At 45.8% G+C, this 22,822-nt stretch overlaps 1 protein-coding gene across 4 annotated transcripts in view; it reads right to left on the bottom strand.

The window, feature by feature from the left end:
• PPP1R42 (protein phosphatase 1 regulatory subunit 42) overlaps positions 1-22,822 on the bottom strand; it is an 82,572-nt gene that overhangs the window by 40,748 nt on the left and 19,002 nt on the right. For 2 of the 4 annotated variants that reach the window (XM_074944278.1, XM_074944279.1), the window contains exons 6-7: positions 14,026-14,143; positions 12,703-12,834 (exon numbers count right to left, since the gene is read on the bottom strand). In XM_074944278.1, coding sequence (XP_074800379.1) covers positions 12,703-12,834; positions 14,026-14,143 — 250 coding nt within the window. Of the gene's footprint in view, positions 1-2,894; positions 3,196-4,263; positions 4,384-5,095; positions 5,364-12,702; positions 12,835-14,025; positions 14,144-22,822 lie in introns of those variants that run through there. The other 2 variants (XR_012638021.1, XM_074944280.1) reach the window with 2 other exon arrangements.

Below are 22,822 nucleotides of genomic sequence, written 5' to 3'. Positions count from 1 at the left end.
ACACCTCCAATTGAACAGTGCCTCACAGCATCAAAATTCTTTCAGAAGAAAGAGCACTGGCCCAGTCAATCACCAGCATCACTTCTTGGAGGTTGTGTATCAAAGTACGGATCAGACTCTGGCAAGATTAAGCCTGATGCTCAAGGGCTAAATGCTCTCCATCTCATATTGAACGAAGGCCATATCTACACTAGCAACCTTACAGCGGCATAGTTGTACCAATGCAGCTGCGCTGCTGTAAGATCACTTGTGTAGCCGCTTTATGCCAATGGGAGAGAGCTCTCCTGTTGATATAATAAAACCACCTCAACGAGTGGTGGTATCTATGTCGGTGGGAGAAGCTCTTCCACCGACAGAGCACTGTGCACACTACCACTTATGCCAGGGAAACTTACGTTGCTCAGGGTGTGTTTTTTTACACCTCTGAGCTACATACGTTTTGCCAACATAAATGGTAGTACAGACATGGTCTTTGTGGGAGGTGAGAGTATTCAGCACGTCCTACGATCAGACCCTTATTTTGTGAGATCTTCTGAGATAGCAATTTGATATGGCATGATTGTAGCTCACAATAAGCCCTGTTGCTAAAATTACAAATCAGAACTTATCAAGAAGCAATTGGAGAACTTCCATTAGTTTATTTATGTATAAATGCTTATTTACAAGCTATTTGAACCACCTGAGTTTTAATGACTAGGCTTAAAATCTTGTAACAGTCTCTTTAACAAGATTTCTCATATATCAGTACTTCTTCTTCGAGTGATTGCTCTTGTGTATTCCACAATACATGTGCATGCTCGCCACGTGCACCGGTGCTGGAAGTTTTTCCCCTAGCAGTACCTGTAGGGGAGCGCCCCAGCGACCCCTGGAGTGGCGCCTCTACGGCAAGATATAAGCGGCGCTGCGCGCTCCCCCACTCCCTCAGTTCCTTCTTGCCACCAGTGAAGGTGCATCAGAACTGCTCTGCTCCAGCTTGTCTGCAGCTTTCCTCTTGAACTCTTGTTCGTTCATAGTTACTAGTTTAGATTACTGTTAGTTTAGTTTAGTGTGCCCGAGTCAGGGCATGCCCCGGGCTTTAAGTCGTGTGACACCTGCAGGTGGCCGATGCCAGTGAGTGACCCGCACGCAGACTGTTTACACTGTCTAGGGGAAACCCATCTCAGCGATTGCTGCAAGATTTACAGATCTTTCAAGCCTCGGACCAAAAAAGAAAGGGACATTTGGCTCCGAGCCATTTTGATGGAGTCAACGCTGACCCCGACCCTGGCATGTCGCTCTGAGTCAGCACCGGATACCGTGGTGTTGGTACGCGGCGACCCTTTGGTGCCTTCTACCAGTCGGCACCACTCCCTGTCCGCGGGGCATGCAAAGAAGGCTAAGAAGAGGTCTTCTCTGCCGAGGCACCAGAGCAAGACTGGGGGAGAGACTAGACCCATGTTGGGCAGTTCTCGGTCCCCGTCAGCCTCCAGGCCTCTGACTCAGGTTGAGCGGAGTAGCCCGGCGCATTTGGCGCAGGCTTCCCCGGATGTCTGGGTGCCCTCCACTCCAGAGGCCCTGCAAGCGGCCCAGGACATTATGTCTCTGCCAATACTAGGGCCACTGCCAACGTTGGTTCCCCGGTCCAGAGGCAAGCCACCACTTGGATCTCCGCAGTCGCCTCCTGGTCAGTACCCAACGCCGTTTGCCACTCAGCGACCATCCCATGCGTAGTCCATACCAGTCACCGTCAACCCCCACCAGGTTTTCTGGCTGGGTTCTGACTGACAGGGGTTCCAGGCACTGCTCCGCCTCGAGGGACCATAGACCTCGCGAGGGGAGCAGGCCCCGTTGAGACCGAGACAGATGGCACCGCAGGTCCTCGTCTCCGGGAGGCTACTGTAGCTCGTCACGATATGGGTGTCGATGCCGTTCCTGCTCGTCATCTTGTTCCAGAACCCCGCCGCAGCATCGCTCCTGCAGTCCTGGGCGTCGATCGCCAGCACCTCGCCATTGCAGATCCGTCCGCTGGAGCCGATTGCAGAGCAGCAGCTACCGGCGGTACCGTTCCTCCACGTTGGGATCATGGTCTCGTGGTTGGCACCGTTCCCAACGCCACCGCTCCTCCCGGTCCAGGGACAGCGGCAAGTTGTACGCCAGCCCGGCCTCCCTTCTTAGTCATCAGTCGATGGGACAGGCTAGTCAGGCTGAACAGCCTGCTCCGCCAGAGCCACAGCAGGTGCAGTGGCACCGTGCTTCTTGGCCGTCACCGTGGTACAAATGGGCCCCGTGGCCCCCGACACAGCCCCCGGTGGGGGCTCGCTCGGTGGCTGGTGCCTCGTAAAGACCGTTGGCCTCCCTTTCTCAACCTCCCAGAAAGGAATTGGTGGGGCATGCATCTTCGGTTCCGCGCCCGGAGGGCGACCAAGTGGTGGGACCTCTGGTACTGGTGGGTACGCAGAGTCCTGCACCCGTATCCTCATCCTCATTCTCCCCTGATGAGGTGATTATGGCCCCTCCTCCCTCTGTTCCGTAGGAGGACTCTAAAGCCCACCAGGAACTATTGAAAAGGGTGGCATCAAGCCTCAACCTTCAGGCTTGGACTCCCTCTTCAATGTCCTATCGGCCTCAATACCGGGCCGGGTGGCCCTCCCACTCCATGAAGGGGTGGCAAAAATTTCAAATGCCTTGTGGCAAACCCCAGATTCCTTGCCCCCCATCTCTAAGAGGGCAGAATGGAAGTACTTTGTGCCCGCCAAGGGGCATGAATACCTGTACACCCACCCTGCCCCCAACTCCCTGGTGGTCAAGTCGGTCAACCACAGGGAAAGGCAGGACCAACCAGCCCCTACTCCGAAAAATAAAGACTTAAAGAGGCTGGACTTATTTGGGAGGAAGGTTTATTTGTCCTCGAATTTCCAGTTAAGGGTGGTGAACCATTAGGCTCTCCTGGGTCGGTATGAGTTCAATTTGTGGGACTCTCTATCCAAATTCGAGGACTCCCTCCAGGAGCGTGACAAGAAGTAGTTCAAAACTCTGGTGGAGGAGGGTACAGAGGCTGCCAGGGCAACCCTGCAGTCAGCGTCGGATGCTGCGAATACGGCTGCAAGGTCTATGGCCTCCGTGGTGTCCATGAGGAGGGTGTCATGGCTCCTGCTGTCTGGGCTGTCCAGTGAGGCACACAACTCCTCGCAGGGCCTCCTGTTTGATGGCAAGGCCCTGTTTGTGGAACAGACGGACATGAAATTGCACAGCCCGAAAGATTCCTGCACTACTCTTAAGACACTTTTTCACTAGGAGGGTGGTGAAGCACTGGAATGCGTTACCTTGGGAAGTGGTTGAATCTCCTTCCTTTGAGGTTTTTAAGGTCAGGCTTGACAAAGCCCTGGCTGGAATGATTTAGTTGGGCATTGGTCCTGCTTTGAGCAGGAGATTGGACTAGATGATCTCCTGAGGTCCCTTCCAACCCTGATATTCTCTGATTCTCTATGTCCCAGCTCCGGCCAGGACCAAGTTTAAGCCTCAGCAGGCTCACACCCAGGCCACCCACTCTTAATATGAGCCCCCTTATAAAAAGTCACAGAACTATAAGAAACCTCCGCAGAGGCTGTCCCGGTCTGCCCCCCAGCCTGGGTCCTCCAAGGGTAAACAGGCGGAGAAACGTCAGTTTTGACGGGATGCCCGGAAGCAACCTACCAGTTCACACCAGGGATCCACCCTCAATAAAGCTTCCCTTCTCCAACCGGTTGTGTGCTTTTCTCCCAGAGTGGTTGTGGCTGACTTCGGACCGTTGGCTCCTCAACACCGTCTCCTGGGGCTACACCCTCCAGTTTACCTCTACTCCGCCCAACCACCCTCTGCCCCATCCCTCCTGGGGGACCCCTCTCATGAGGCCCTGCTTGAGCAGGAGGTGGGGTGGATCCTTGGCCTAGGAGTGGTGGAAGAGGTGCCAGCGGAGTTCAAACACAAGGGGGACTACTCCCGCTATTTCCTTATCCCGAAGGCCAAAGGCGGGCTCAGGCCCACCCTGGACCTGCGAGGTCTGAACCAGTACATGGTAAAACTCAAGTTTCACATTGTCTCTCTGGCCTCCATCATCCCCTCCCTGGATCCCGGGGACTGGTACGCCGCCCTCGATCTGGAGGACACGTACTTATATTCAAGGGGCACAGGCGCTTCCTCCGTTTCACAGTTGGGCAGGAGCACTACCAATTTATGGTCCTCCCATTTGGCCTGCCCACTGCTCCGACGGTATTCACAAAGTGCATGTCTGTGGTGGCGGCCTACCTCAGATGTCGTGGCATCCAGATCTTCCCCTATCTGGACAACTGGCTGATCAAAGGCAGCTCCCGGTTGCAGGTGCGGGATCACGTGGTGCTCCTCCTGTCCGCGTGTGCCACCCTGGGCCTGTTGGTGAACGAAGCCAAGTCCACGTTAGTTCCGGTACAGTGCATAGAGTTTATCAGGGCAGTCCTGGACGCAACATCGGCCAGGGCCTCCCTCCCACCGGACAGGTTCGAGATCCTGAAAGGGTTCATCGACACAGTCATAAGGTTCCCCATGATGACAGCCAGAGCATGTCTCCAGCTCCTGGGTCACATGTCGGCATGCACATATGTGGTTCCCCACACCAGACTCAGGATGAGGCCCCTCCAGCTGTAGTTGGTCTCGGTGTTCTCCCAGGCCAGGGACAGGATGGACAAGGTCCTCATTGTGCCTGAGCTGGTGATCACCTCCCTACAATGGTGGTCCTCCCTGGGGAACATGCTCCACAGGGTCCCATTCAGGGGCAGGCCCCCGTCGGTGGAGCTGGTGTCCAATGCGTTGGACCTGGGGTGGGGAGCCCATGTGGGGAACGTTCAGACCCAACGTCTCTGGTCTGCGCAGGACCTTGCCCTGCATATAAATGTCAAGGAACTCAAGGCAGTCCGGCTGGCATGTGTGGCCTTCTGCCCGCACCTGGAGGGCAAAGTGGTCAGGGTTCTCATGGACAACATGGCCTCGATGTTTTACATCAACAGGCCAGGCGGGGCCTGCTCCTCTGCCCTCTGCCAGGAAGCCCTCAGGCTGTGGGACTTCTGTATAGCCCACGTCATTTGCCTACAGGCCTACCACCTACCGGGTGCCCGGAACTCGCGGGCGGATCGCCTGAGCCAAGACTTCTCCTCTCAGCATGAGTGGTCTCTACACCCAGAGGTGGTGCTCAGACTTTTCCAAGAGTGGGGAACTCCCCAGGTGGACCTGTTCGCAACTTGGCAGAACCGCCGGTGTCCCTAGTTCTGCTCCAGGTGGGGGCTGGGAGTGGGTGCTATCTCTGATGCCTTCCTTCTATCCTGGTCAGGTCAGCTTCTCTGTGCCTTCCCCCTGATCCGCTGATTGGCAAGGTCCTGGAAAAGATAAAGACGGACAGGGCCCAGGTCCGCCTGATTGCCCCGGCGTGGCCCAGGCAACATTGGTACGGGACCATCACGAGCCTGGCAGCTGCTCTGCCGTGGCCATTGCCGTCCCACCCAGACCTGCTCTCCCAGGACCAGGGCTGCCTCCTCCACCCCAGCCTAGTGGCATTCCACCTCATGGCGTGGCTGCTCAATGGTTAGGCCAGGAGGAAAGGATGTGCTCAGAAGGGGTTCAGCGTGTCCTCTTGGAAATCAGGCGGCCCTCCACGTGTTGAGCCTACTTGGCAAAGTGGTCTCGGTTTTCCCGGTGGGTGGCTGAGCAGGGCATTTCCCCCATGGGAAATGCCCCGATCCAGCTCATTTTAGACTACCTCCTCCGCCTTAGAGCCCTAGGCCTGGCACCCTCCTCCGTCAAGGTGCACTTGGTGGCCATATCGGCCTTCCATCCACCGGTGCAGGGACACACGGTATTCTCCCATGCTATGACTGGCCGATTCCTTAAGGGATTGGATCGTCTCTTCCCGTATGTTAGGTCCTCAGTCCCACAGTGGGACCTGAACTTGGTGCTGGTCTGGTTCACGGGTCCCCCCTTTGAGCCACTAGCTTCATGCTCCGGCTCACACCTCTCGTGGAAGGTAGCCTTCCTGGTGGCGATCATATCAGCTAGATGGGTCTCGGAACTCAGGGCCTTGACCTCCGAGCCCCCGTACATGGTGTTTCATAAGGATAAGTTCCATCTCTGACCACATACTTCATTCCAGACAAGATGGTCTCTGCCTACCATATGGATCAGGACATCTTCTTGCCGGTCCTCTGTCCTAAGCCCCATGCGTCCAGTGAGGAGCGCCGCCTCCACATGCTAAATATGAGATGGGCTCTGGCCTTTTACCTGGAGCAGACTAAGCCATTCAGGAAGTCTCCACAGCTGTTCATCGCCTTGGCCAAGCGTATCAGGGGTCGGCCAATTTCCACTCAGAGGCTCTCCAACTGGATCACCTTGTGCAGCCATACGTGTTACGACCTGGCGGGAGTCCCTCCGCCATCAATTGTGAGGGCACACTCGACTAGGGCGCAAGCCTCGTTGGCTGCCTTTTTAGCCCATGTCCCCATTCAGGACATTTGCAGGGCTGCCACATGGTCTTCAGTTCAAACGTTCACTTCACATTATGCGATCGTCTGCCAGACCAGGAAAGACGCCGAGTTTGGCAGGGTTGTGCTCCGTCCTGAGAGTTTGTGAACTCCTACCCACCTCTAACAGATATAGCTTGGAATCACCTATTGTGGAATACACATGAGCAATCACTCAAAGAAGAAAAGACAGTTACTTTTTCCGTAACTGGTGTTCTTCGAGCTGTGTTGCTCATGTCTATTCCACATCCCACCCTCCTTTCCCTCTGTTGGAGTTGTCTAGCAAGAAGGAACTGAGGGTGGGGGGAGTGCGCAGCGCCCCTTATACCGTGCCATAGAGGAGCCACTCCAGGGGTCACTAGGGGTGCTCCCCTACGGGTACTGCTAGGGGAAAAACTTCTGGCACCGGTACACGTGGCAAGCACGCACACCTATTGTGGAATAGACAAGAGCAACACATCTCGAAGAACACCAGTTATGGAAAAGGTAACTGTCTTTTCCTGCATCCAGTTGGGTTGGAAATGCTGTGAAAATAGCCTTTATAATTTTAATTATTTATTTATGCTTCCAGTCCTACTTGAAATCGAGAAAAGCAGAAGCACACAAAAATGAAAATTGAAAAAATTAATTTTTTTAACCTCAAAAAAAGTTTAATTCAGAGTTTTTTGAATTTTATACCTAAATTTTTTGGGGGGAGGTATGTTCTTATTTTATTTGCCTATTTAGATTGTAAACTTCCTGGGGGAGGGACAGAATCCTCTTGTGTGTCTTTATAGTATCAAAGACAAATTATTATAATAAATATAAACCAAGTGATAATACTAAATATGAACTAATTTGCCAACTCTCATCTCTAGTTACATCAGTGGTGGGCAACCTGTGGCCCGCAAGCGGTCTGTCAGGGTAAACCGCTGGTGGGCCGCGAGACAATATTTACATTGATCGTCTGCAGGCATGGCCGCCTGCAGCTCCCAGCAGCCGCAGTTCATCGTTTCTGGCCAATGGGAGCTGCGGGAAGCGATGTGGGCCACAGGGACGTGCTGGCTGCTGCTTCCTGCAGCTCCCATTGGCCGGGAATGGTGAACCACGGCCGCTGGGAGCTGCAGGCGGCAGTGCCTGTGGACAGTCAGTGTAAACACTGTCTCACGGCCAGCCAGCGGATTACCCTGACGGGCCATGTTCAGCCCGTGGGCCGCAAGTTGCCCACCACTGAGTTACATTGTAAGGGCTAAATTCTACCCTTAAGAACTGCACTGCAAATCTAAGGTTACCATGTCACTGCACTGATTGTGTGTGTATTTATCCCAAAGTGTTGGACAAGCATTTTTCTATATGTGAAAATCAGCCTTACAAAATTATCATGAACATTCACCAACACAGGCTCAAAATTTATTTGCCTATCCTTACCGTGATGCTGACAAGTTTAAAATAGAGGTGAGCCAGAACAAAAATTGAAAATCTAGACCTTCCTGCAACGTTGCGAAGACCAGAGAAGCTGAGGAGCTCCTTGACAGCCAGGTTCAGGAAACATCAGTACCTCAGGTAAAAAGGAGCTGCCCACCAAGGAATTGGAGACAGAGGAGGTCAGAGAGGAAGACTGGCAGTTTGTAACTACCAGAGGCAAGAGGTCACAGAGACAGTCTACATGGTTGAAGATAGACAAGGATGGGCAGGATGTGGCCACCAGAGAGAAGAGGACTGGGAAGAATTCCACGTAGCTGGAAGTTTCCAATAGATGCCAGGCCCTCAACTTGGAAACTGTGGAAAGTACCTCTCAAGATCCAGCTGGTCTAAGGAAATGGAGACATGTACAGGACTCATCTGTGGATGGCAGTTTAGCCCAACCTATAAGAAAATCAAGGTTCCCCAATTGTCCAGGGAAAACTGGACAATCCTTGTTAGGGATTCAATACTCTGAAGAATTGATAGAATTTTCTGCAAGGGTCAGGCAGACAACATGACAATGAATTGCCTTCCCAGAACCATAACACTAGATGTTGCTCTAAAATTGGATAGACTTTGAAGTTGACAGGAAGGGATCCATTGGTGATGGTTCGTAAGAGCACTAATGACACTGAGTCACGGGATGTCTCGCAGATATCGCAGGGAACTCGGAAGTGTGCTGAAGAATGTCCAAGCGATATTCTCTGAGATCATTCCTGTCCCACAAGCAAAGGAAGGCATGAGGCAGAAGATTCTGAATGTGAAACACTGTCTAGAAAAGTGGTATAGGTGGAGGATTTGGCTTTGTGGAACATTGGTCCACCTTCTATAGGGAGAGGGAGCTGTATAGTTTGCATGGCTTCCACTTCACTAGAAACAGGACCAATCCTCTCAGGAACAGGTTGGCTAGAGTCACCAAAAGGGTGTTAGATTAATAAAAAAGGGGAGGATAAAAAGAGGGAGGATATGAGCACTCAGCACAAAACTGAGATGTTGAGAACAAAATTAAATCAAGGAACCAAAGAACATGAAGAGAAGAAATTATTTAATTGCCCATACGCCAATGATAGGAGCCTGGGTAACAAGTGGAAGTGGATTCCTCATTTATGAGCATAAATTTGATCTAGTTGGTATTACTGAAATCTGGTGGGATGATTCCCATGACTGGAATGTTAAAAATCAATGGTCATAACCTATTTAGGAAGGATTGAGTGCACAAAAGGGGAGGCGGAATGGCACTCTATGTCAAAAATGGCATTACCCATTTCCAAGTCACTGACAACGCAGAAGAAGATCAATGTCCTAACAGATAAGCAAAAGATGGGGTATTAGTTGATTTCTGCTATAAACCACCACTCCTAATACCTGCCGGTACAAAAACATCCTTGGAATGTCTAAATATTATAAATGACAATTTCCTAATTCAAAAAGTGTTGCAGCCAACACGCAGGAATTCTAGGTTACACCTCATCTTGATAGATAAACAAAAAAACGGTCACGGAACTAAAAATTAATGGTAACTTGATCATGACTATAATGTGCAGAGTTAAATCCAGACCAGTGATATATCCTTGGTGCTTTGAAAGGGCCAATTTCACAAAACTAAAAACAATTAGGAGCCAAATCAGCTGGGAGGAAGAATTTAATCAGAAAACTGTGAATGATAATTGGTAATTGCTTTAAAAACACTTTACTACATACCCAAAAAGCCAAAATCCCACAATTGAAGAAGAAGGCCATATTAAAAATACCAATCTGGTTTAGAGGGGGAGTAAAGCCAGCTATAAAAATAATATATAAAAATGGCAGACAGAGGAAGTGGATAGTAATGAATATATATCAGGAGCTAGGAATTGTAGAAAACTGATAAGGAAGCAAAGGCACACAAGGAGAAATCTATGGCCAGCAGAGTTAAGGACTATAAGAAAGAGTTTTTTAAGTATATTAGCAACAAAAAGAATCCTGACACTGGTATTGGTCCATTACTAGATGGAAATGATATGGATATAATACAGAAAAGGCAAAAGTGTTCAGTAAACATAACTGTTCTGTAGTTGGGGAAAAAACAGATGATGTAATAACACTCTTTCCATTCACTAGTATTTCAAGGGGACGTTAAAGAGCAGTTACTAAAGCTGAACATTTTGAAGTCAGCAAGTCTGGATAACTTGCATCCAAGAGTTTTAAAATAGCTGGCTGAGAGGCTCCCTGGACCATTAATGTTGATTTTCAATAAGACTTGAAACACCAGGGAAGTTCCAGAAGACTGGAAGAAAGCTAATGTTGTGTCAATATTTAAAGAGAGTAAATGAGATGCCACAGGAAACTATAGGCCTGTCAGTCTGACATCGATCCTGGCAAGATAATGGATCAGCTGATACAGGACTCGATTAATAAAGAATTAAAGGAGAGTAATATAATTATGATTCTATGGAATTAATGACAATCAACATGGGTTTATGGAAAACAGTTGCTATCAAACTAACTTGATATCTTTTCTTGATGAGAGATTAAAAATTTGGTTGATAAAGGAAACAGTGTTGATGTAATATACTTAGACTTCTGTAAGGAAATTGACTTGATACTGCATTACCTTTTTATTAAAAAACTAGAATATAAAATTAACATGGTACTCATTACATCAGGAGTGGGCAAACTACACCCTGCGGGTCACAACCTGCCCTTCACATGTTTTATTCTGACCCTTGAACTCTTGCCAGGGAGCGGGGTCTGGGGCTTGCCCCGCTCCATGCATGCCCTGGCTCCGTGCATCTCCCGGAAGCAGCGACATGTCCCCCCTCCGGCTCCTACACTTAGGGGAAGCTGGGGGTTCGCATGCTGCCCCCACCCCAAGTGCCACCTGTGCAGCTCCCACTGGCCGGGGTTCCTGGCTAATGGGAGCTGCACTGGTGGCACCTGCGGACAGGGCAGTGTGCGGAGCTGCCTGGCTGCGCCTCTGCGTAGGAACCGGAGTGGGGACATGTCGCTGCTTCTGGGAGCTGCTTGAGGTAAGCGCTGCCTGGAGCCTGCACCTCTGACCCTCTCCTGCGCCCTGTGCTAGCCCCCAAGCCCCTCGATCCCAGCCCAGAGCACCCTCTTGCACCCCCAACCCCTCATCCCCAGCCCCAGCGCCCATGCCCCCAGCTGTAGCCCTCACCCACCCCAACCCCCTGCCCCAGTCCAGAGCCCTCTCCCACACCCAGAACTCCTCATTTCTAGCCCCACCCCAGAGCCCTCACGCCCTCCTGCACTCCAACCCTCAATTTTGTGAGCATTCATGGCCCGCCATACAATTTCCATACTCAGATGTGGCCCTTGGGCCAAAAAGTTTGCCCACCCCTGCATTACATGGATTAAAAACTGGCTAAGTGATGGGTCTCAAAATGACAGGTTTCAGAGTAGCAGTCGTGTTAGTCTGTATTTGCAAAAAGAAAAGGAGTACTTGTGGCACCTTAGAGACTAACAAATTTATTTGAGCATAAGCATCCGATGAAGTGAGCTGTAGCTCACGAAAGCTTATGCTCAAATAAATTTGTTAGTCTCTAAGGTGCCACAAGTACTCCTTTTCTTTTTGGGTCTCAAAATGTAATTGTAATCAGGAAATCATCACCAAATGGATGTGTTTCTGGTGGGGTCCCACATGGATCAGTTCTTCATCCTATGCTATTTAACATTTTTATTAATGATCTGGAAGAAAATATAAAATAATCACTGCTAAAGTTTGAAGAGGACACAAAAATTGGGGAAGTGGTAAATAATGAAGAGTACAGGTCACTGATACAGAGCCATCTGGATTGCTTGGTAAACTCTGCCCAAGAAAACAATATGTCTTTTAATATAGCTAAATATACATGCCTATATCTAGGAACAAAGAATGTAGGCCATACTCACAGAATGGGGCGTTCTATCCTGGGAAGCAAAGACTCTAAAAAATATTCTGGGGTCATGGCAAGCAACCAGTTGAATATGAGCTTTGAATATGACACTGTGGCAAAAAGGTCTAATGCAATCCTTGGATAAATAAACAGGGGAATCTCAAGTAGGAAGAGCGAGGAAATTTGACCTCTATACTTGGCACTGGTGTGACCGCTGCTGGAATACTGTGTCCAGTTCTGGTGTCCACAGTTCAAAAGGAAGCTGATAAATTGGAGACGGTTCAGAGAAATGCCACAAGAATGATTAAAGGATTAAAAAACATGCCTCACAGCGATATACTCAAGGAGCTCAATCTAGTTACTTTAACAAAGAGAATGTTAAGGTGTGACTTGATTGCAGTCCATAAGTACCTACATGGAGAATAAATATTTAGTAGTGTGCTCTTCAGTCTAGCACAGAAAGATATGACACAATCCAATGGCTGGATGTTGAAGCTAGACAAACTCGGACTGGAAATAGGGCATAGATTTAAACAGTGAGAGTAATTAACTATTGGAACAACTTGTCAGTAGTCATGAAAGATTCTCCATCATCGATACTGTTTAAATCACGATTGTATGTTTTTTTAAAAAATATGCTGTATTAATTATTTTGGGGAAGTTCTATGGCCTGCGTTATACAGGAGGTCATACTGGAGGATCACAATGGTCCCTTCTGGCCTTCAAATCTATGAATCTATTAATTAGATCTGAACCTTCCATCTTGGCCCAATCTTCAGCCTGAAGTTTGTTTCCAACATCTTTGTTGTGAGATAAGATTTTAGGGTTGTTATAATGTTGTAAATGATCATATTGTAAATGGAATAATTGATTAATTTGCTTACAGAAATGTGGATAATCTGCATGCTCATTTGTCATGCTCTCTTCCTTGCTTTTTTTCCTGGAGGCTTTGGATGCTTTCCAATTCATTAGGAATTGTCTTTCTATATCTTTTATTTCTTTCCCATCAAGGGATTCTGAGGAAAAAGGAAAACACACACACACACACTTTTCATAATAAAGTTAGTCAACAAAAAGGTTAAACCATTAATATCTTATGTACACTGATATGTTTGGTTTTGCCAAAAATTGCTTACATTTTAGTTAACTTTGTCAGAAAAGAGATCAAGTGATAGATTATATCTTGAAAATTATTCATAAAGAAATGAATTGTATGTGCAACATGGCAGTTTTCAAATGCATGGGAAAGAGACTATCAATTGTTTTTATGGTTTGCAAGGAGAATGTTTGACATCCAAATTAAGACATGATACTGAGAATGCAGGGGTCTAAAAAGAGAGCACACATTTATGCAGAACATATACATATATATGGGCATAAGGAAGTACAAACTTGCAACCAAAACCTGCCTACCTTACTCATCAAGTAGTCCTACTGACCTTTTGGGGCCACCTATATGAAGTAAGAAAGCACGATTCGATCCTTTATCATAACTTCACTCACTCTGTAGTGCGGTAGGACCCCACAGTTCTAGCATGATTTGACTCCATCCACATTTCCAAATTAAGTATCTTGTTTGACTACAACTTAGGCCTGGTCTACACTTAAAAAATAGATCAACTTAGCTACATTGCTCAGGGCTGTGAAAAATATTGTGCCTTGGGTGCCGTAGTTAGGTCAACCTAACTCTTGATGCAGACATGGCTAAGTCGATGGAAGAATTCTTCCATTGACCTAACTACCATTCTTGGAAAGATGAATTAACTACACTGACAGAAAAACCTCTTCCATTAATGTAAGAAGCAACAACATAAACAACATAAAATGCATAGTTAAGACACCCAAACTACCCTGCAGTAATGCTACAAGGGGGGAAAAATGAAAGATATCTTTAAAAATTAGTATCACCTAATTTGGGACCACAAACACAGAAAAGCCTTAATTATAATTTTATGGATATGCCATGGTATCACTCCTTTTTAGTAAACTGTACTTTTGGTAATAATAATAAGCAACAGGGTTTTTTTAGCTTATTAATCAATTTAAACTATATAACTTGTACAAGAGCTTTTAAATATTATATTTACCACCTGACATTAATGTGGAGAACATTACTTGGTTTCATAGGAGTTTCACTGTAATTCAAAAATGGATAATGTGCCAACTATTTTTTTTAAGTGGAAAGAGTTCTAAACATACTTTTTTACCTAGAGTTTTTGACTGTATAATAAGCCTGTCCCTGTATTTTGGTTTGCGGCAAACAGGATTCCCTTTAAGATCCATTCTGCACAGCTTGGTCCATTTGTTCAATACAAACTCCAAATCCTGCAATTAACAGAAGAAAAGAAAAGACTGTTGCTTTATCTTTAGACTGTAGATGATAGAGTTCAGTAATCATGCTGGTTGTTCACTGAAAATAGTCTTCTTTTGAACTTATGGGTGTAAAATTAAGTGTGTGTGTGTGTTTGTAGGACTGGGGCTTTGTATGACACTTTCTGAATGCTGCACAGTATTTTACATAATAGAAATAGGAAGGCAATGACAGAAACATTTACAATCAAATACAAAGTGAGTGATGGCAAGCTGACATGCCTATCATCATCCATTGGTTTTGATTCTTTCTTTCTGACACTCCCCTCTAGAGTCAGGTTTTCACATCCCAAGACAATTGTCTAGCACTAGTTCCTATGATAAAAATCCTCAGCTAGCTGGGGCGCTTCCAAATGAGAGGAATATGGTTATGGAAAGAAGCCAGAAAGCAACAGTACTAAGTAGGGCTGGTTCAGACATACTGTAACAGAAGGGGACGCCGGGTCAAGAAGAGAGTGAGGAATGCAACAAGCTGTAGGTCCAATCTTTCCATAAAGGTATTGGGTTACCAGTCCCATGGTTTTACTTTGCTTGTACTGGACTTGATGCTAACAACAACATTCATTATCCTAGAACTCTGATATGTTGTCTATCAATTTAAATGGTAAATGCTCAGTCCAGGCTCTGATGTTGTCTAATCAGATTTCCATACACTTTGAGCCTATTTTTACAAAAGCTCTGGCTGGCGGCAGAAGTTTCTTTTGGTTGATTTTGCAGTGTCTCTGGAAAGCCAAACAGAGCAGAGACTTTATGTGAACAAGTCTATTGACCTCTGCCTAGTACTTACCCTATTTTCATGCAGGAAAAATTGATTGCTGAAGAAGCATTTTTGGAGGTGTTAAAGATTTTCTAAATCAGAGCACTAGTGATCAGTAATTACAGGAAAGCTCAGGTCCGACAACTTCTCTAGCTGAGAATTCTAGCCTGAAAACCAGTATTTTATGGACATGCATAAAATCTGGTCTATCTTCATCATGTTTCTCTTGTGGAAGAGCATGGAAACTGTTATTGGGTTAGTTGGGAAGACCACAGGATAGGATCCTGATACCAGGCAACAAAAATGTAGCTGAACACAAGAAAGATCCTCTGTTTTTAGGATATAATAATGCTACTTGCAGATAATTGTCTTTCCCATCATACTTTTAAATGCTAGACACTGGAGAAAAGCCAGCCAAGAAGACAGTAATGTGAGTAACATATGCATATGTTTTTAAATCACACATAGGAGGAGAAGATATACCACCTTTTGCATCATAAAGGGCTCTTAAAAATATAATACCACCTGTCCAGGCTTCAGAAATTCATAGGACAGTGGACATTTCATGCAAAAATTGATTAAAAAAATAAAACTAAAATCTGGCAAATCATGCTGGAAAAATATAATTTACACAAGACATAGTAACTCCCCTACATATCTGTGGGTGGCCAGTTACATTCTTGGCCCAAATAGTGAAATGTTTAAAATGTACCTTTCTGTAGTCTGGGTTTTTGTCTGGTAAATCAAGGGCAATATGACCTAGATCAAACTTTTTCTGTCTTTTAACTTCAATATATTAAAGTTAACAAGATTTGAAGGCTATTCATAAATGCTTAGTAAGTTGCTCCATTCTATTCAGAGAGCCTACCTTCTGAAATACACATGGTCCAAAATTTCCTTCCAATGTTACTCTGAATATGAATCCACATAGTATGTGGCTGTATAGAGCATTTGAGAGGAGATCCTAACGGCTATGTATGAGAGTGAGAGAAGGGTGGATAATACTAGAACTGATGTATCTTAGGCCTGGTCTACACTATGAGTTTAGGTCGAATTTAGCCACGTTAGGTCGATTTTACACAAGATTTTATGTGTTTTACACAACCAACCCTGTTCCGCTGACCTAAAGGGCTCTTAAAATCGACTGCAGTACTCCTCCCCGATGAGGGGAGTAGCGCTAAAATCGACTGAAAATGGACTGAAAGGGAGATACTGGATCAGATTGCTATATGGGGAGAAGAATCTGTGCAGGCCGAACTCAGATCAAAAAGAAGAAATGCTAATATATATGCCAAAATCGCACAGGGCATGGTGGACAGAGGCTACACCAGGGACACACAGCAATGCCACGTGAAAATTAAGGAGCTCAGGCAAGCCTACCAAAAGATAAAGGAGGCAAACAGTCGCTCCAGGTCAGAGCCCCAGACATGCCGCTTCTATGATCAGCTGCATGCCATTCTAGAGGGGGACCCTACCACTACCACTGTCCGTGGACACCTGCAAGGTGGCAGCCTCAATGCAAAACAGAGGAGGATTTTGTAGATAAGGAAGAGGAGGAGGAGGAGAATGTGCAGCAGGCAAGCGGAGAATCTGTTCTCCCCGGCAGCCAGGACCTTTTCATCACCCTGGAGCCAATACCCTCCCGTATTGTTGCTGGACGCTGAAGGCGGAGAAGGCACCTCTGGTGAGTGCATATTTGTAACTACACTACAGGGATTAAAAGCAATTGTGTTTAACGTTTGATTTGCCCTGAACAATTGGGATGCATTCGTGGCCAGTACAGCTACTGGAAAAGTCTGTTAACGTGTCTAGTGATGGAGTGGGAATCCTCCAGGGACATCTCCACAAAGCTCTCCTGGAGGTACTCTGAAAACCTTTGCAGAAGGTTTCTGGGGAGGACTGCCTTATTTCATCCTCCACGGTTCGACACTTTACCACGCCAAACCAATAGCAAGTAGTCTGGAATTATTGCAGCACAAAGCATAGCAGCAAATGGCCCTGGGTTTTGGTCACATTCATGCAACATTCGGTCTTTATCTTTCTGTGTCAGCCTCAGGAGAGTGATATCATTCATGGTCACCTGGTTGAAATAGGGGAATTTTTGTAAGGGAACAGTAATCCCCTCTGTTTGGTGATCCCCTGCACATTTGACCCCGGTCATGCTGGGCTGTTTGCGCTTGGCTAAAAGGGATCATCCTGGAGAATAGCCATGTGGTGCTGGGGGCTGCTGCATATCCACCCAAAACTGTAGCCTCTCCGTTTAAACGGCAACCTCAGCCCCTCCTTTTAAACGGCAAACCCAACCGGCATTGGTTGCTATGGGAAAGGAAGGTGCCGCAGTTTGAAAACATTCCCACATGTTATGAACGCGGAAGAAGCCAACCTCGTGTACTCTTTGGCTTACCATGGCTGCCTGGAAACCGAATTCTGTTGCCCAGCCGCGTGTGATGTATCACCATACCAGCAGGTGCTCAATATAAAAGGCAAAATGCGACCTTCTACCTAAAACACATGTGCTGTCTCGCAGTGAATCAAGCAATTCACAGCAAAGAGTCTCCCTTTTGTTCGCAGAAATGTATCTTCTTAAATGCTACTCACCCTTCCCTTCCCCCCCCGAAGCTGTAAATGTTTCTATGGCTCCCCGTATCAACTTCGTCCCTGATTAGAAGATTAGAAGGCGAAAAAACCGCACTTTTTCTAATCGCAGATTAGAAGGCGAAAAAACCGCACTCACGATTACATGTTTTCAGAGCTCATGCAGTCCTCCCGCACTGATAGGGCACAGCTGAATGCATGGAGACATTCAGTGGCAGAGGCCAGGAAAGCATACAGTGAGCGTGATCAGAACACGCAGGAGGAGATGCTGATGCTAATGGGGGAGCAAACAGACATGATGAGGCATCTGCTGGAGCTGCAGGAAAGACAACTAGAGTACATACCCCTGCTGCACCGATTGTGTAACCGCTTGCCCTCCTCGCCAAGTTCCATATCCTCCTCACCCAGACGCCCAAGAGCGCGGGTGCGGGAGGCTCCAGGCTCCCAGCCACTCAACTCCAGGGGATGGCCCAAGCAACAGAAGGCTGTCACTCAAACAGCTTTGATTTGTAGCGTGGCTACAATAAGCAATGTGGCCTTGTCCTTCCCTCCTCCCCCACCCCACTTGGGCTACCTTTTACTAGTCAGCGTTGTCAGTCATCTCAAGTTTTCTTTAATAAATAAAGAATGAATGGATTCAGAACAATAGGGACTTTATTTCCTCTGCCAGCTGTGGTCAAAGAGGGGGAGGGGGATTGGATTACAGGGAAGTACATTCACCAAAGGGGGAAGCTTTGCATCAAGGACAAACACACACAACTGTCACAGTAGCCTGGTCAGTCATGAAACTGGTTTTCAAAGCCTCGCTGATGCGCAGTGCACCTCTGTGTGCTCTTCCAATTGCCCTGGTGTCTGGCTGTTCAAAACTGGCCGCGAGGTGATTTGCCTCAACCTCCCACCCCGCCATAAATGTCTCTCCCTTACTCTCACGGATATTATGGAGCACACAGCAAGCAGCAATAACAATGGGAATGTTGGTTGTGCTGAGGTCTAACCTACTCAGCAAACAGCGCCAGAGCCCTTTTAAACATCCAAAGGCACATTCTATCACCATTTTGCACTTGCTCAGCCTATAGTTGAACTGCTCCTTACTACTGTCCAGGCTGCCTGTGTACGGCTTCATGAGCCATGGGAGCAAGGGGTAGGCTGGGTCCCCATGGATAACTATTGGCATTTGAACATCCCCAACGGTAATTTTCTGGTCTGGGAAGAAAGTCCCTTCTTGCAGCTTTTCGAACAGCCCGGAGTTCCGAAAGACACGAGCATCATGCACCTTTCCCGACCATCCCACCTTAATGTCAGCGAAACGGCCCTTGTGATCCACCAGTGCTTGCAACACCATTGAGAAGTACCCTTTGCGGTTTATGTACTGTTTGGCAAGGTGCTCCGGTGCCAAGAGAGGGATATGGGTTCCGTCTATCGCCCCACCACAGTTAGGGAACCCCATTGCAGCAAAGCCATCCACTATCACCTGCACATTTCCAAGAGTTAGCAGAAGGTTACTGATTGCCCTGGCTACTTGGATCACAGCATCCCTCACGGTACATTTGCCCACTCCAAATTGATTCCCGACTGACTGGTAGCAGTCAGGTGTTGCAAGCTTTCACAGGGCTATCGCCACTCGCTTCTCAACTGTTAGGGAAGGTCTCATCTTAGTATTCCTGTGCTTCAGGGCGGGGGAAAGCTACTCACAAAGTTCCATGAAAGTGGCCTTACACATGCAAAAGTTTCGCAGCCACTGGAAATTAACCCATACCTGCAACACTATGCGGTCCTACCAGTCTGTGCTTGTTTGCCGGGCCCAGAATCAGCGTTCCACTGTATCAATATGCCCCAATGCTGCCATGAGATCCCAATTGCCACATCCCGTGCTTTCAGGAACGCCTGTGTCCATGTCCTCCTCACAATCTTTCTCGTGCTGGCAGCTTCTAGCTAGGCTCTGCACATACTGCAGGATAATGTGCGAGGTGTTTACAATGCTCACAAAAGCAGTGTACAACTGAGTGGGCTCCATGCTTGCCATGCTCAGGAAAAAAGGCGCAAAACGATTGCTTGTCATTGCTTTCAAGGAGGGAGGGGAGACTGAGGACATGTACCCAAAATCACCCGCGACAATGTTTTTTCCCCATCAGGCATTGGGAGCTTAACCCAGAATTCCAATGGGCAGCAGGGACTGTGGGATAGCTACCCACAGTGCACAACTCCGTTAGTCGATGCTAGCCATGGTATTGAGGACGCACTCCGCCAACTTAATGTGCTTAGTGGGGACACGCATGATTGACTGTATAAAATCGCTTACTAAAGATTGACTTCTGTAAAATTACCCTAATTTCATAGTGTAGACATGCCCATAGTTGTAGAAACATCTGCTGAATGAGGATCAGCATTTCATAAACTAGAAAGTTTGGACAGTTTTCATGGCTTGATAGCAAAAGTCAAATATGTGCTGATCAGTTCATAGTTCCTCCTTCAAATTCAGACTGCAAAATTAATAACAATGTGCCCCATCATCTACTCTGTCTCAGAGTAGAGGGGACTTAAATCCAGGGGGGATGCAGAAGATGATACTCTACTGCATCATTCCACTCTCCTCCCAATCTGGTGAAAGTAGAGAACAAGGGGACAAAGGAAAAGGCAGCATGAACCTCCTCCTTCCTAACAAAAACCCATGGGACTTTTACAGGTAAGTTAATGCTTATACCCACTTTTCTACTCCCTAGTTTGGAACTGTTTAAGGGTAGATCCGGAGTAGCAGCCTGTGGGAAGCCCAGTGGAGAACAGTTCCCAGAGAAGCCATGCTGATAGAGTGAGTGCTGAAGGAAGCCTGAAAGGGGACAGCTGCAGTACAGAGACACAGAACCTTCTTCTTGTGGAACTTCCCATGTGGGAACAGTCCATCTAGGGAAACGTTGTTAGCTCCATAACATTAATTACAAAGGAAGACTCTACCAGTATCTGTCTGCATAATACTGTGAAAACATACACTGTTTAGTAGATTCAGTATATACTCTCCTCTCCTTCAAAAAAGTGTTAAGTAACTTTAGGAAAAAGGTTTCAGAGTAACAGCCGTGTTAGTCTGTATTCGCAAAAAGAAAAGGAGTACTTGTGGCACCTTAGAGACTAACGAATTTATTTGAGCATAAGCTTTCGTGAGCTACAGCTCAAAATAAATTGGTTAGTCTCTAAGGTGCCACAAGTACTCCTTTTCTTTTTAGGAAAAAGACATTTTTGCCTGGGCTTATTTAGAAAGAAAATATTTAGCCAGCATAGTTTATTATTTTGTTGTTATCTGGGCAATCAGCCATTGTCTTGAAAAATGTTTAAGAAGTATTAGATTTCAGTTTAAACGAATTAATGCAATTAATATAGGTTTTTAGAACACAAAACTGCATATTGCTTAAAACCGTAACATGTAAACAGCTAAACTTTGATGAATGTACAGAGTCCAGTAGATTTTCATGAGCAGTTACTCACTTGATAAATGACCCAGAACATACTCACTCTAGTGTATGTTTATCTAAGAACACACTAATCCTGTGCTGAAATATGATTAGCCTTTTGATATGCTCTAGTTGTTCATTGCCTTCCTGTCTCTAATAAGTGCTTTCACTTTCCAGCTTTCAATAAACTGTACTAAAGGGACCAGACACTTTTCTGGGCAGTCTCCGTTTGATAAATGATCATGTCATGCTATCACTTTGAGGTCTGCTACAAAATATTGAAGAGCAAATTATATTCCACATATAGGAGGTGTGAATGCCTCAGTAGGCTGTTGTAGTACTGGCAATAACCTTCTTCACAATTAATGATGGCCAGTTAAGAACCAGTATTTGACCAGTGTGCTCCAATTTTTATTGGAAATGTCTAGCTCAGCTGCCCTAACTACATCTACAGACAGCAATTTGTCACCATTCTGACTACCTGTCATAATCTATTTGAGAAAAAAATCTATAATTTTTCTCTTGTTCCTGACTGAATTGTGAAGTGAATGAATTCATCTTTTTTGATATCTTCTTGTCATAATCAATACTGGCCAGAGATTGAATAAATTAAAGACTTTGAACATACAGATGGTTTTATATAGGTTTTTTCAGTTGTATTTTCTATATCAAACATAACATTTACACAGACATTAGGTCATATTCTTCTCAAAATAACGGTTAGTAGAGTTAAGTTTTTACAAAAACAACAGAATATTTCCAGCACATTGTAAAGTTCTAATTGAAACAGTTTTTTTTTTAAAAGCAAATAAACATCCTGTTCAGTATTTGCACCCAAACATAACAAAACAACATCCTGGTAGTGTGCGTGAACCTGACTAGAAACAAAAGTGAAATTGCTAGTTTATTTTCATTGTCCAGAAATAGAGAAATGAAATATCAAACAAGCAGAAATAGGAAAAAGTAAATTAGATTTTTTAAAAAATATTTCATTTGGAAGAATTCCAGGTGTTATTGACAAAAAGAGCTTTTTTAAAATTGTGGTTATCTAAGTTATCTCTTGACAGTGCTGCTAATGTTAGTAAAAGGCATGTTAAGTGAGCCAATTTTAAAAAAACAGCTGTAAGTACTTTCATGTACTGTACATGAACCTGGCTCCCGCCTGCTAGTTTTTGTGGTTTTATAACAACATTTTCTAATTCTTAAAAAGGATCTTCTTTTCCCCGTTGCTGTGTGAGAACACTCATAAAAACAAAAATGAAAACTGACTAATTAGCTAACTACACTTAGGAAAGGGAAAAACTGTCAAATAATCCAAATAAACAAATGTAGAGAATATATTTTTCTTTAATTACCTTCAGTTATTTGAATATTAGGTATTACTTTTATAACAGTATGTAGAAAATGTTCAGGCAGAAATGTGATTTTTAAATCACAGTTGTTCATTAGGTTTTAGCTTGTCTGTTGTTTTTATTTTCAGCTTCCTGGAATCAGTGTACAGCAATTTATGGTCTTACAACAATAAAGTTGGTTGGTTGATAAGAATTAAAGAAAATTATCTAAAGTCTTTCTGTTAAATTGCCGTCAGTGCAGTTCAGATCACATTTGATTATCCAAACCTCACTTATCTGCAACAGGGTCTTGTTCCCTCATTTCTATGAATGAAACTGAAAATTCCCTTAATTGTCCAAAACTTCAAGTATATGAATTTATTAGTCTTAATCCTCAATTATGCTGAGCTCATGCGCAGCACAGGTATGGGAGTGGGTTTATTATGCTGCCATAACAAAACTGAAAAAGATGTTCAAAGAAAAAAAGACAATTGATATAGTTATCCTGGAC

This window comes from Natator depressus, chromosome 2 (assembly GCF_965152275.1).
Source record: "Natator depressus isolate rNatDep1 chromosome 2, rNatDep2.hap1, whole genome shotgun sequence".
NCBI lineage: Eukaryota > Metazoa > Chordata > Testudines > Cheloniidae > Natator > Natator depressus.
This window is presented reverse-complemented; position numbering and strand designations above follow the sequence as displayed.